At 40.6% G+C, this 12,333-nt stretch overlaps 2 protein-coding genes across 2 annotated transcripts; one reads left to right on the top strand and one right to left on the bottom strand.

The window, feature by feature from the left end:
- Positions 1 to 187: 187 nt before the first annotated feature.
- LOC110989518 (INO80 complex subunit B-like) lies at positions 188 to 5,493 on the top strand. Its single transcript, XM_022253959.2, has 8 exons — positions 188 to 416; positions 1,589 to 1,793; positions 2,384 to 2,559; positions 2,971 to 3,119; positions 3,372 to 3,533; positions 3,976 to 4,032; positions 4,307 to 4,422; positions 4,688 to 5,493. Exons 1-8 carry the CDS (start codon positions 329 to 331, stop codon positions 4,830 to 4,832), a joined length of 1,098 nt encoding a protein of 365 aa, XP_022109651.1. The 5' UTR covers positions 188 to 328; the 3' UTR covers positions 4,833 to 5,493.
- Positions 5,494 to 5,538: 45 nt separating this feature from the next.
- LOC110989519 (RPA-interacting protein B-like) lies at positions 5,539 to 10,425 on the bottom strand. The gene is made up of 7 exons (XM_022253962.2): positions 10,269 to 10,425; positions 9,413 to 9,613; positions 9,128 to 9,200; positions 8,045 to 8,156; positions 7,612 to 7,675; positions 7,206 to 7,343; positions 5,539 to 6,100 (listed from the first exon to the last, which is right to left on the bottom strand). Exons 1-7 carry the CDS (start codon positions 10,377 to 10,379, stop codon positions 6,071 to 6,073), a joined length of 729 nt encoding a protein of 242 aa, XP_022109654.2. The 5' UTR covers positions 10,380 to 10,425; the 3' UTR covers positions 5,539 to 6,070.
- Between the last annotated feature and the right edge of the window lie 1,908 nt (positions 10,426 to 12,333).

The raw sequence follows: 12,333 nt of genomic DNA, 5'->3' as shown, positions 1-12,333 counted from the left end.
CTCGTTCAGTCGTTTGTTTTTAATCTTATTTCTAGAACGCAAAAATACGTTGACCTTTCCGGAAAAAAAACTTCCTTCCATTTTTACATAAATGAAAATATAATGGCTGTACACCTGGAGACGGATATTTTGTAAGTTGAAGACGGTGCCAACATATGAAGTCTAAACTGAAAACCTTTATGTGAGGACAAACGTTTACAGGCAGCACAGTTCTACAAAGCTGGAGCTTAGCGCGCGTGTGCCTTGTGCGCTCCCGGTCCCCTTAACTTAACTTGTGCATTGATTTCAAACCAATATATGTTGTTTGTAACAGGTTATTTGACACCACATGTGCCCAGCAGTAAGCATGGGTAAGCGGAGGGACGTCAGTCAACCAAGTTCTCAAATTGACATCACTGAAGAGGATTTTGCGAAAGGTATTTATGATAAAGTGAAAATGAAGTGGAAATAAAGTGAATTGAATCAAGGAGCTGTTACGCCCCAACTATAGCATCAGTCCCAGCTATAGTGCTACAGTTTGGCCGGCCCAGCTACAGCAGACGGGTCTAGTATGCATGATGTGACCAGCATGTGCCAAAGTCATATTGTTTACAAGTGTCATGTCACTGGTCATAGGGCTTAACTAGGGCTAGAAGTGCCACATTTTAGTCAAGTGCGAGACACATTGACTCGGATAATGTTTAGACATTTTCCACAGACATTGGTCAACAATAGTTGGGCCAACTAAGTTGGGACTGTCCCAACTATAGTTGCGACTTATGCTATAATTGGGGCGTAACAGAGCTAAAAAAGTATAGCAAAGTATTTGCAACAGGATATAGGCACAGCTGATCGAATGGTCTAAGAACCAGACCTTCAAGTGCACTCTAATGCTACACAGTGCTAGACGAAGACCCAAGAAAAGTAACGGGCCGTGGCGTGTAGCAAAAAAGTGCTACACCATAGACTTGTGCACAAACCGGGTGCTACACAGTGCTACATGGGAAAATGAAAAAGGAAGGGGTGCTAGAAGGAAGACCGTGTGGATTCGGCCGTCTCATTTCTGGCTGCATATGATTCCTAGTGCGTCTATGTGCACTCTTAATTTGTATTCAAGCATGTCAAGGTTGAACATGTGGCAAATTTACTAACATGACTACCTCTATGCTTCAACAACTTCCCTGCAACTGTCAATTCAAACCACATGATTAATGATCAACTTTCTTTTTACATTCCAAAATCACAGAACTTTTAAGATTTTCAGAACTTTGGGGAATTTCTTAGGAATTTACCAGGATCCCCATTTATTCTGTGACTGTAGCCTTTCAATCATGGCATTGTTAACTTGCATTTAACTTGGTGTTATTTGGGTTTACCCCCAGAAATATGGGGTCCGACGTCCTCCCACGAGCAGGGCAGACGTTGGACCCCACAGTTCTGGGGGTTATTTGGGTTTAAAAATAATTTTTATTTATTTCTAAAATGGCTTTAATATCTGATCCTTCAAATTCTCCAAGTACACATGGTTGTGAAACTACATGCTTGAAAATAAATATGCATTAAATGCTTCCGTACTCATTGATCAATAAATATGTTGATTTCTCTGTAGAATCCTCAAGCAGTGCTCATAAAAAACACAAGAAGCACAAACATAAGAAACACCACAAGCACAAGAGAGAACATCATGATAGCTCTAGCCCACTACACAGCCCAGAACCGGTACTCTCCTCACAGCCTATCATGAGTGATCCATCTGGCAAACCACAACTGAAGCTGAAGATCAAGATTGGTGGACAGACACTGGGGACAAAAAGGTGATGGATTCACCGTTAGAGGGAAATCACAACCATCCATTTACATTGTCACCCAGAAAGAAATTGGAAGGCCTGACTTTTTGATCCTAACAGAATCTTTCTGCCAGGATCTCTTGAGAAAAATTTTGCTAGGATAAACATGTCAGGTACAGTGTACATGCACTCCAACTTTTGTGGTTTGTATATTCCAGGTCACTTCAGTCAGCAACAAATTTTCATAGTTGATTTATACATCACATACATTGCATTGAACATTAACCCTTTCTTTGTGAATACAGTTGATGACTATGATTTACAGTATGGTACAGCTGACCCTACAGCATATAGTAAAGTCATCTACAACATGACTTTGCCACAATCTGCCCGACGTACCTGTAGCCTGTGCCAATGTGATAGTTGAACCAAAAACACAGTGGTACATGTAGTTTACATGTGAAATAGTGATGTGCTAACATTTCTTGTATGTTTGCTGACAGCTGATTTGGCTCATGTTACACCCAAGATTTACCAGCGAAAGGGTTTGAAAGCTGTGAGTAGAGCTAAATTCGCATTTGAGTTGCTTTTTTTGTCTTTTTTTTTACCCTGCACAGTTATGACAGAGTTGTCTCTCCACGTTTCTCAAGTGAAGATGAAGATGATGAAGATGAGGATGAAGACATTGAAGAAGCAGAAGATGACGATGAAGACATTGAAGACATTGAAGATGAACAAGTTGATGTTGTCCAAGATGACGAAGATGAAGGCGAAAGATTTACCCCATGGCAAGGTATCTCTAGAGGCCCTGTGTCAAAGTTCAGTTGCACTGATGTTAGATATCAACCCTTATTGTTTGAACTCTTACAAACCCAGGTATATCACTGTGGTCTTCACTTGGCGAGGAAAGAGACCTTGGAATGTTTATGTAGGGTTTTAGTGAATGTGTCGGAGGAACACGTCAGTATGTGTGTGTATAGGGAGATGCATATGTGTGCACCATGTAGGTTGGTGCAAATTATTCAGGATTATAGCCTGCTGTTGAAATAGACACCAGACTTACCCATCAATCCCAGCTACCACAGTATCTCAACATGATAAAGTGAGCATACACGTAAGTTAGTTTTTCAAATTTCTGTAAGTTGCATTTTCAGTAGTCAAATTATATATCCGTAACATGGAGAGTAAAAGGGTTGTCTTTCAGATCAGACACCTCCAGCATCCAACCATGGATCCCCTTCAGAGAACCCTGATGAAGAAGAAGCATGGCTTGATGCCTTGGAGGCAGGGCAGCTGGATGATTATGGTGAAATCAAGAGGGTCAAAGATCCTTCCTTACTGACAGCAAGACAGGTAAGAAATTATCAATTTATCTTGTAAGGTCTCAAATCATTCTTATCAAGTACCAAGTTCCTTTCAAGTCTTAGTTCCTTCTGGTCCGTATTCAAGTTGTATCTTAACTTGAGACACGAATCTTAGAGTTGTGGGTCTAGTGAATCCTCAACATGGTGTCTCTTACCTTTCTGTGATTTTTTTAATCACGTAAAAACTGTTTATCTTGACAAAGCATGATGATCCATGGTTGAATATGATCTGATCCATCAGAGAGCAATGCTTCATGGAATGTCTGCGGAAGAAGAAAAGCAACTTCTGCAACTCCCCAGTGGAGCAAAGCCTGCAGAGATGACTGTGGAGATGTTGGAGAAGAAAGCTGAGAAGGCTCAGAAACGACGAGCTCAGGCGCACAAGAAAGTAGAAGAACATAAGGTATTTCATGAATGAAACCACATACATGTACATCTGAAATAAATGTCATTTTGCTTCGTCATGTGAAGAGGACTGATGCAGGAATATTATCAACATGACGGTCCATGTTTTATTCTGCACAAAAAGATGTGTACCAATGTGATGTCTATTTGTGGGGTACAAATATTATTTGCAATTGACATTCAGTACCAAGTTTGGTAAGGCAATTTGCCAAAATGCCGGTCATACTACTTGAAAAATTCTTTCAAAATTGAACGGTTTAGCTTGAGATTAACTCAAAGTTACTCATTAGTTGAAGTAAATTTAACCGCAAGAACATCTTATTGTCGTCATGTATGTCCCTTAAATTTGGTAGGGATTTTTGGATGTTATGTAGTGAACATACATTTACTTTGTTAATCTGTTCATCTTTTGTAATTTCCTTTGATTTCATGTCCAACAGAAACAAACCATTGCAAGACTGCTGAAGAAGCAAGACAGCAAGCTAAAAGGAATAAAGGTACATATCATTACAGACTGTCAATCAATCTCTAAGTACATGTATGTACAGTACAGAAATCTGTGACAAATACATGCAGCAACAGTGGTAGAAAAAAATTATTAAAATTTTGGGCTCATATCTAAATTTTGGTAGCAGTGCCGCACTCTTGACAATCTTTCTGCATTTCAGTTTGGTTTGGCAAAAAGCATAGCATAGTCTCAGATGAATATATCTGCAAACAGAACTCTCTTTGATAATTTCTAATAATGATGTTCCTTTGTTTACAATAAAGGCCAAATCAAGGCGTGAAGCAGATAAACCTCGAATCCGCTACGTCAATAACATCAACAGAGTGACCATGTCATTCCCTCCTGGTATGCAGTTCCCACTGGACAAGCAAGTGGCTCAGTAAGTCATGAAATGATGAAAATAAAAGAGCCCTGTGAGATATTGAGTTCTCTGGACAATCTAAGATGAATACGCATAACTTGGCAATGGATAGGAACAGTCTGTACCTGTGGAATTCACTTCCCATAGGCTTATGTATTACAACAAGCTATAGGGAAATCAGTTTAGCAAAGGTAAAACTGAAAGCAGGCATCAGATTGGATAGCTTTTTCACATCTGACCAGACCATATTTTACATTGCTTTTGTCGTTTGATATCTCTGCAGACCCCCCAAGCCAGTGGTTCTATGTGGAGCAGCAGGCTGCAGTAATCCTAAGAAGTACTCTTGTTCCAAGACTGGTGTCCCTCTATGCAGCTTAGAGTGCTACAAGAAGAATTTACTAGTACTCCCAGTCACTTGTGCATCATGAGGGAAATCACAGTCCTGTGTGCCTGACAGGACTTGGTCCAAGGTGCAACTCCTGTTCAGGATCTTTACATTGCACTGGAAAAACATCACAGGGATAAATAAACTTGCTTATCTGTGAACTCAACACTTTTTAGACACATTAATCTAATAAATTAGACCAGACAGGATTTCATGATTATGACTACTGTTGGCAGAACACATTTGAAGCAAGTGAACGGAGAGGACATGTGGTAAAGCTCTAGGCCAGTGATCTGAGTGTCTGAGGGTCACATCCAGCGAAGCACAAGGGGATCATGTTTTGGCCTAGCAATCATTACGAACGCTGTTCTATTTGGATACAGAAGCCATGACAGTGATCCAGCCTCAAGTAGCTTAACCCTCATTTTGAAGATTCTAGCAATTTAATAATTTGGGTTCAAAAGCTTGAAGTATGTTGTCCAAAATAGAGTAGCAAAGTGTGCAGAATAAAACCTTTGAAGAGATAATCTAGGAAGAGGGGCAGCAGTGGGAAGAACAGGCAGTTCAGTGGTATCCTTCATAACAGGGTTGGGGATTGAAGGAAATGGGGAGGGGTGGTAAATCCAAGATAATTGTAGAGAGTTTTGTTTTGGCGATGTACATATACATATGTGAATAAAATGACAACATTGGTAAAAATACAATGGCATCTATGCGTCTTTAAGAACGTGAGGACATAAAGCGATAACTTGTAAGATTTATATACCACTTTTATTTCAAAATTTATTAAACTTAAACAACAGCTAAAGCTTAAAATTAAATAATGTAACAAAAGTTTTGCATTTGAAGCAAATGAATCATAACATTTGGATACCTATCAACTACTGAATTTTGACAAATCATTGATGCACATGGAATTTCAACAAAGTCTAACAGATTTACATAGATATTAACACAACAATTACAGGTACATGTATGAACATAAAACTTTCAAAATATAAATATATAACTTCACTTACAAACATGGAAAATTACTACAAAGAGGGAACCAAAGTTGCCTGATTACTTGAAATCCATTTCCATATAGATGTAAATGTTTCATTTCATGCACTGATAAGCAGGTTAATAGACCTGTTCACCTTTTGTTAAATCTGATCAGCTTGTGCTCTGTGCTTTTCAATTCACAAAGCAATAATTTAGGATTGCAGGAAAATTCTTTATAGAGCTCTAATATACATGTAACCTGGGAACTCGTGATGTCAATCCAGTCATAAGGTAATCTCAGATCACAATGTACAGGAAGTCACAGGTCTGCAAATTGAAGGAAAACATTGAAAAACTCAAATTAATCTTTCAGTCAATGAAAAGAGCACAGTTTAATTTAATCTGATATTCTGAGTGAATAAGGTGGGTGCTGGACATTTAATTCCAACAGCTGCTGAAATAAACAGGTCATTATTAAAGGGGGACATGGCATGTACCTGAATGAACAATAACTATATGTAATTATATAGGGTTGGAATTAGAAATGTGCCATTACTGAAGTAAAAGACCATCTCATTATTTTAAAACAAAAACTGTTCAGCAAAGCAGTACACATATTTGCTGCACACACATGGCTGGATGTGCTGAAGACAATTCACTACCACACAAGACATCCAAGTGACCGACATAAGCTGGGATTTTCTATCAACAATGGCCAATCTCACTAATTGGTTGTACAACATAATTATTTGATGAGAAAAGCAAACCTGTGCTCAGTGGGAACTCATTACCCGTGTTTTTATGCTGTACATTAATTGAGACAGGCTTTCAGCTGAGTTTTACTTTCAATCTGCTAAGTTGATTTCCTGTCTCTTAGCAGTTCCATGAATTCCAGCTTAAGCAAGACCAGTGAAAATACATTTTTTGCCAGAGGGTGCTAGGTTACAGGATGTGTATCCATGTCTTCAACAAACAGGGGTGCTTTAGTATATTCCAGCCCTTCTCCCAAAGCTTTGGGGGTACTGTGGCACCCCCTTTTGTTCCTAAGGCTTTGCCTTGAGTAATACCGGGGAGTCAGGTTGGCGCAGTGGTTCTTTCTTCACCTTCCACCTCCGCGGTCTGTGTTTGAAACCCGGCCTAATCCACATGTGGATTGAGTTTTTAGTTCCTACCTGATTCTGTGGGTTTTACCTAGAACATTCCTCGGGGTTTTCCTCCCACCTCTAAAACTGTAACTGCTTCTCATTGTCTCCCTTTCTACAGGTTTCTTCAGGCTTACAAGCTACAGTGCCCAGGGCACTTTTGAGGAATCCTTGGTGTCATTGCCAGAAACGATTAAAAATAATAATAAAGCTGGTGTGAGGTTTCCTGATACATGCCTTGCCAACTACATGTACATGATTCAGATCTCAAATGTAGCAGTAAGTCTTACCTGACAAGATAAAACTAGGTTCTGAGCACTGAGGGCATCTGTGACAGTAAAAACAGGCTGTCCATGACATAATGCACTATGCTGCTCAACTCCACTTTCTAACTGCTGCCTAACGTTGGCTAAGGTGATGCAGTCTTGCTGTTTGGGTGATAAATAAGTGAATATTTTCAAGGTCATCGATTTATATTAGAATTTTGTCAAGGGAATTCCAGTATTTGCAAATTTGAAGTCGGGTTTGAATCAGGGACAAATCACGAACAACTCTACAAGTAACTCCGTATACACGTAAATGATGATATTAAAATGTAGATCAATTGCTGATTAAGTAACCATTTTTTGTACCTATTATTTTGCTACATTATAACAAACAGAGGGGTACACTTTTCTGCTAATTTAAATAACTTACTTCGGTATTTATTCTCATGCCACATGCACAGAAAATCACCCCTTTGTTCAACATCAGGGGATTTCTACAACAAAAAAGGACACAAAAACCACTCAAGTTCAGTTTTTTAAAGTAAAAGGAAAGTCTAGCATACACATGATCTTTCAAAACAGATATCTAGTCTTAACACAAACTCTCCATGTCTTTCTTGTCTGACCTGTCAAGCAGAGTTTAATTTCCCCCCCCCAAAAAAAAGCATTGCAGTAAAGTATTTTGGAATGCAAATCAGAAAATGCTTTTAGTTTCACACATCCTCTGTGGACAGTAAAGAGCAGGGAAAATACTTTATCAAACAATCCTCCTCCCTACATAAATACACACATATAACAGATCAGTTTATCAAGCCACACATCTCTGGTCTCTCAAATCTAACCATTTATTTATGGCTTCTAACCTTTTGCAAATAGGACAAAGCAGTTCATCAGTGTTAAGCTGTTCCACCGTAGCACTCAATGAGGCTTCAGCTAAGTGTAAACTGGCTTCATATTCTGCAATAATGGCGCCCTCTGTTGTTTGGAAGCATAAAAACACATTTACATGAGAAAAAATGAACAAAAATAAAACAAAGATTACAGAGCATATTTATCAATGCCCGCCAACTTCTAAGCCTAGCATAAACAAAATACACATAGTTTAAGCAATTTAAATTCATCCTATCATTGCACTGTGACCTAGAGGGGAAAACGGTGAACTGTCTACAAGTATCTGTATATATGCTCCTATTTCAGATTCTGAATACTGCTTCTATGCTGTACACAATGCCCTATTGCTATCACGGTACAGTTGATGGGTTACAGTAACTACAGCAAATGCAATTTTGAAATGGGCCCTTTGAACTAGATTTTCAACATTCACAGCATCCAAGGCTGACTTCAACCTGGAAAGGCTTGAAGCTGTCCAGATTCCATTCTGGAATTGTTCTTGAGTAGAGGGAATACTTGAAACAGGTTGTGCTGAAAGCAGGTTGTGTGAAAGAACGTTGGCAACATACATAGAGCCTACAGGATTGGTGTGAACTGTTGTAACGAAACTGGTGTTGGTTGGTATCAACTCATGATTCCTTATAAACAATGACGAGTCTGATTTTGATGCATCTTTCCTCAAGTGTGTCTCCTTGATTTTGAACCAATAAGGATGTGCTTGTCTCACAGCTGTGGTCACTACAAAGCAGTGCCACCCTGGCACCCTCCTTTGAATTTATTCAAGTTTATTAATGTAAGTTTCACAATAAGGATCCCACACAGCATTAAAGCGCAGGCAATTAATGTAACGTCAGCAGCACAGCTGGAAATATATTCTATCATTCTTATTTGTTTTGTTACCGATTCAATTCCTTGTGATGTAAAGAAACACTGTGGCTAAGCAATGGCAACTGAAATTTACATTGACCATCTCAGGGGGTAGGGAGGAAATGTTTCAGTGCACGGCCTAGCTCCCTTCATTCTTAGTCGGAAATGTCTTAATTCCAAGACTTTACCTTCTGCCATTAACTCTCTTTGAAGTTCTTCCATAATGGAAAGAACCACATCGTTATTCAGGTCCTCCAGAAGCTACAGGTTCAGGAAGAAAATAAAGGAAATTACTCAGAGACAAGCGTTAAGGTTTTGTACACCCTGATTTCACATTACATTATATAGTTTATAATCATTCTCTACAACTGAATAAATATACATGTACATGTAGGACCAGTTTGTGATAAAATAAACAGAAACAGTATAAATCATTTAAGATATTCTCCTCAAAAGGAATGTTTTCTTCTTACACCATCATCCATTTGCCCATGTGTTAATTTCATCTCCACTCTTGCCTGTCTCTCTTCCCACTGCATCAGTTTCCATTCCTCTTCCATTAACTCACAAATCACAGATCCTCGGCCTGGACTGGCTCCATCTGCGCTGGCGTCATTCCCTCGGAACTTTTGTAGGAGATTTTCCCTGCTGTTCTTAAGTCTCTCAAAGCATCGCTGAGGACAGGCAGGGCATAAGAATTAAACCTTTTTACCTTCATAAAGGCATTCTACTTTAGAATCAAAGAGTATTAGAAGATAACCATGAGTCGGCTGATGGCAGCATTATCACCATATCATGCGATATTAGGATGTCTAATTAACCTACCCTGATCACACGAAACATCAACACGTCAAGTTAAATAAAAGACTTTTTGTAACACAAAGAAAAAACAGACCTTAAAAATGTGTTACAAAATCTAGGCTGATGAGAAAACCTGGGGGGGAGTGCAAATCTAAAAATTACTTTCAACTGGTGGTTGGCTACTGATAACTGATTAGGGCCTACCCTCTTAAATTATCCTGACGTATATTGGGACTGTCATCATTTCACTGTCATGACTGTCAGTCATACATGTACAAACACGTAGTCATGGTTTATTAGCAACAAGCAACAGAGGCACTAGCCCCCCCCCTCCCCCACACGGCTAACTATCATTACCCTATGGCATACGTGTACATGTCGTCATGGCCATGGATACATGGGATAAGCCTAGGCTATGTCATATGTGTACCCTTGAATATGGTCAGGCCATTACAAAGCAAAACCCTTGCTTTTTCTGACTGAAAATCATTACTTCAGGTTTAATTAAAACAACAAGATTTCCATTACCCTTCTGTAAGTATCTCGCCACATACATGACTGAGGACTTGTATTTTTGTACAAATTACGGTGTTTTTCCATGCGCGAAAACGTCGGTGACTTTCCTCTGGGCGTCGCCATTTTGATTAAGCCGCGCCTCGCGGTGAATCATGGGTAAACCATCAATCGCGAAAAAGAGTTGACGGCGCGGATCGTGGAGCTACAAAAGTACAATCCTGAACACATCGCGTTGGAACATGCCTCCCCCCTCGCCCCCTGTCCATGTTGCTTCTCATTGGGTAAATTGGGCCGAATCTTGGTCCAATAAAATGAACGCAACATTGAACGGGGGAGAGGGGGATCTTTGCAACGTGCTTCCCACAAGGTGTTCCAACTATTTTGTCCAGGATTGTCTGAGTTTCTTTGTGGAAAGTGGGTGTCATGAGTGTGGGTCTGTGTTACACAAGAGGGCGGAGGGTTTGTTGCGTTGCTGTTTTGAGCGCTGCCTTTGTGATGCTGTAAGCATTAAATAGTTATGGAAAGGAATAAATAATGACTATTATAGGCAAGGTGTGGTAATATGTCCTGTCAGGAGCATAACCCCCCCCCAAAAAAATACATGGAAATACAAAGGAGCTATGGGTTTGATCATCCATCGGTACAGGATTATTTTCAGTGGAAGGGTCCATAGTCAATTTGCACGAATGGGATTGCTGCTCGCAAGTACGAACAACAAGAGACAAGATGGCCATTGAAAATGGGATAAGGTAGGCGCATCGTGAACAGTGCACCGCAGAATTTCAGCACGCATCTCTGTTAAATGAAGTTTTTTATTCGGTCTGAAGGGCTATATGGCTACATGATGAGTACACAATTCTGTCCGACCTCTTTTCACTTTCTGATTGGGTTTCAGATGAAACATTGCAACGGTGAACCATGAAAAATTAAATGAAAAAGGATGTGAGGTACTCTCCTTTTTTCAGTTGAGGTGGTGTTCCGCTGCGGTTATCACGTGCGCGCGTGCAGTGTTTTTAAAGAGCGGGATGTACGCGCTCCCTATCCCGTTCATAAGTGACTTCGTCACAAAGATGGACGCGCCACGACTTGCAGGCTCCCATTGGACGATCGCAGAAGTTGTGCCGTAACTTCTGGTTCCATGGCTCCATGCAAATGGCGATCAATGCATGTAACCCCTTGATCTCCATTATATCCGCTCCGAGCAGAATAAAAGAGGGCGTATTTTTGAAATGAAGTCGACAGTCCTTTAGTACTCACGCACCGCATAGGTTCGCAAGTTTATGCGCGTTGACACGGAGCACGCTGAGTACGCGCAACGATTTTTAATTATTCGTGCACGCCGAACGCGTGTAAGATAAGAACCCGGTTGGAAAACTTATTGCCACCTGTCTTTCTTTCGCCGGTGAGGGTGCTATTCGGTTCAGGGTGGATAACGTTTCAATCACTCAGTATTTACACAGCAACATTCTGTGCAGTCAGTTGAATGACTTTGTTATCTCCTTAATAATATGAACAGCAAAAAGCAGTATCTCTGAGATGGCCGAGTGGTTAAGCTCGCGGTTATCAGATCGTTAGACGGTGGGTTCGAATCCCAGAATTGACTTTTTATTTTCCCAACGCTTGCTGTCAGTCAGTCGCTATAAGAGACTCCAATTGACCCATGTCAAATACCAGCAGTACCTTAGCCGACCGGGATAAGCTCTGCGGCTGGCACTGTCCGCGAAGTCCAGGTGAGCGCCTTAGTACAGGTTCGAGACGTATGGCCGACTCGGCGGCCAGGGCTTAGGGGCTTGTCTCGTTTCCTCCCTTGCATGGTCGCTCGAACCCTTTTGGGGGTTAAATGGATGGGCAGGGAGGAAGTGTGGTGGGCCGGGAACCCCGAGATCCCAGAAGAGTCCTATATGGAAGCCGGTAACTGCGATTCGTAGCGAATTTCAGGAGTCCGTGCGCCTGAATGCTTGGTCAACACCGCATAACTTTTGGATTTTTTCCCTCACCACATTCTTTTTCATGTCCCTGGGCGCAAAACCCACAAGGCAATTTTCTAGGTTTGAATACAGTGAGCTACAGGATTGAT

This window comes from Acanthaster planci, linkage group LG09 (genome assembly GCF_054643075.1).
Source record: "Acanthaster planci isolate LZ-2023a linkage group LG09, COTS_SCS, whole genome shotgun sequence".
NCBI classification, from domain to species: Eukaryota; Metazoa; Echinodermata; class Asteroidea; order Valvatida; family Acanthasteridae; genus Acanthaster; species Acanthaster planci.
Note: the sequence above shows the minus strand (reverse complement) of the source record. Positions and strands in the feature narration are given on the sequence as shown.

Coding starts and splice junctions, on each gene's coding strand:
- LOC110989519 (XM_022253962.2), bottom strand. CDS start 10,379: ATGGCGACGCCCAGAGGAAAGTCACCGACGTTTTCGCGCATGGAAAAA. Junction 9,201..9,412: donor ATGGGCAAATGGATGATGGT/GTAAGAAGAAAA, acceptor CTGAACCTGTAG/CTTCTGGAGGACCTGAATAA. Junction 7,344..7,611: donor GCATGAGAATAAATACCGAA/GTAAGTTATTTA, acceptor TCACCCAAACAG/CAAGACTGCATCACCTTAGC.
- LOC110989518 (XM_022253959.2), top strand. CDS start 329: ATGTGCCCAGCAGTAAGCATGGGTAAGCGGAGGGACGTCAGTCAACCA. Junction 3,120..3,371: donor CCTTACTGACAGCAAGACAG/GTAAGAAATTAT, acceptor CTGATCCATCAG/AGAGCAATGCTTCATGGAAT. Junction 3,534..3,975: donor AGAAAGTAGAAGAACATAAG/GTATTTCATGAA, acceptor CATGTCCAACAG/AAACAAACCATTGCAAGACT.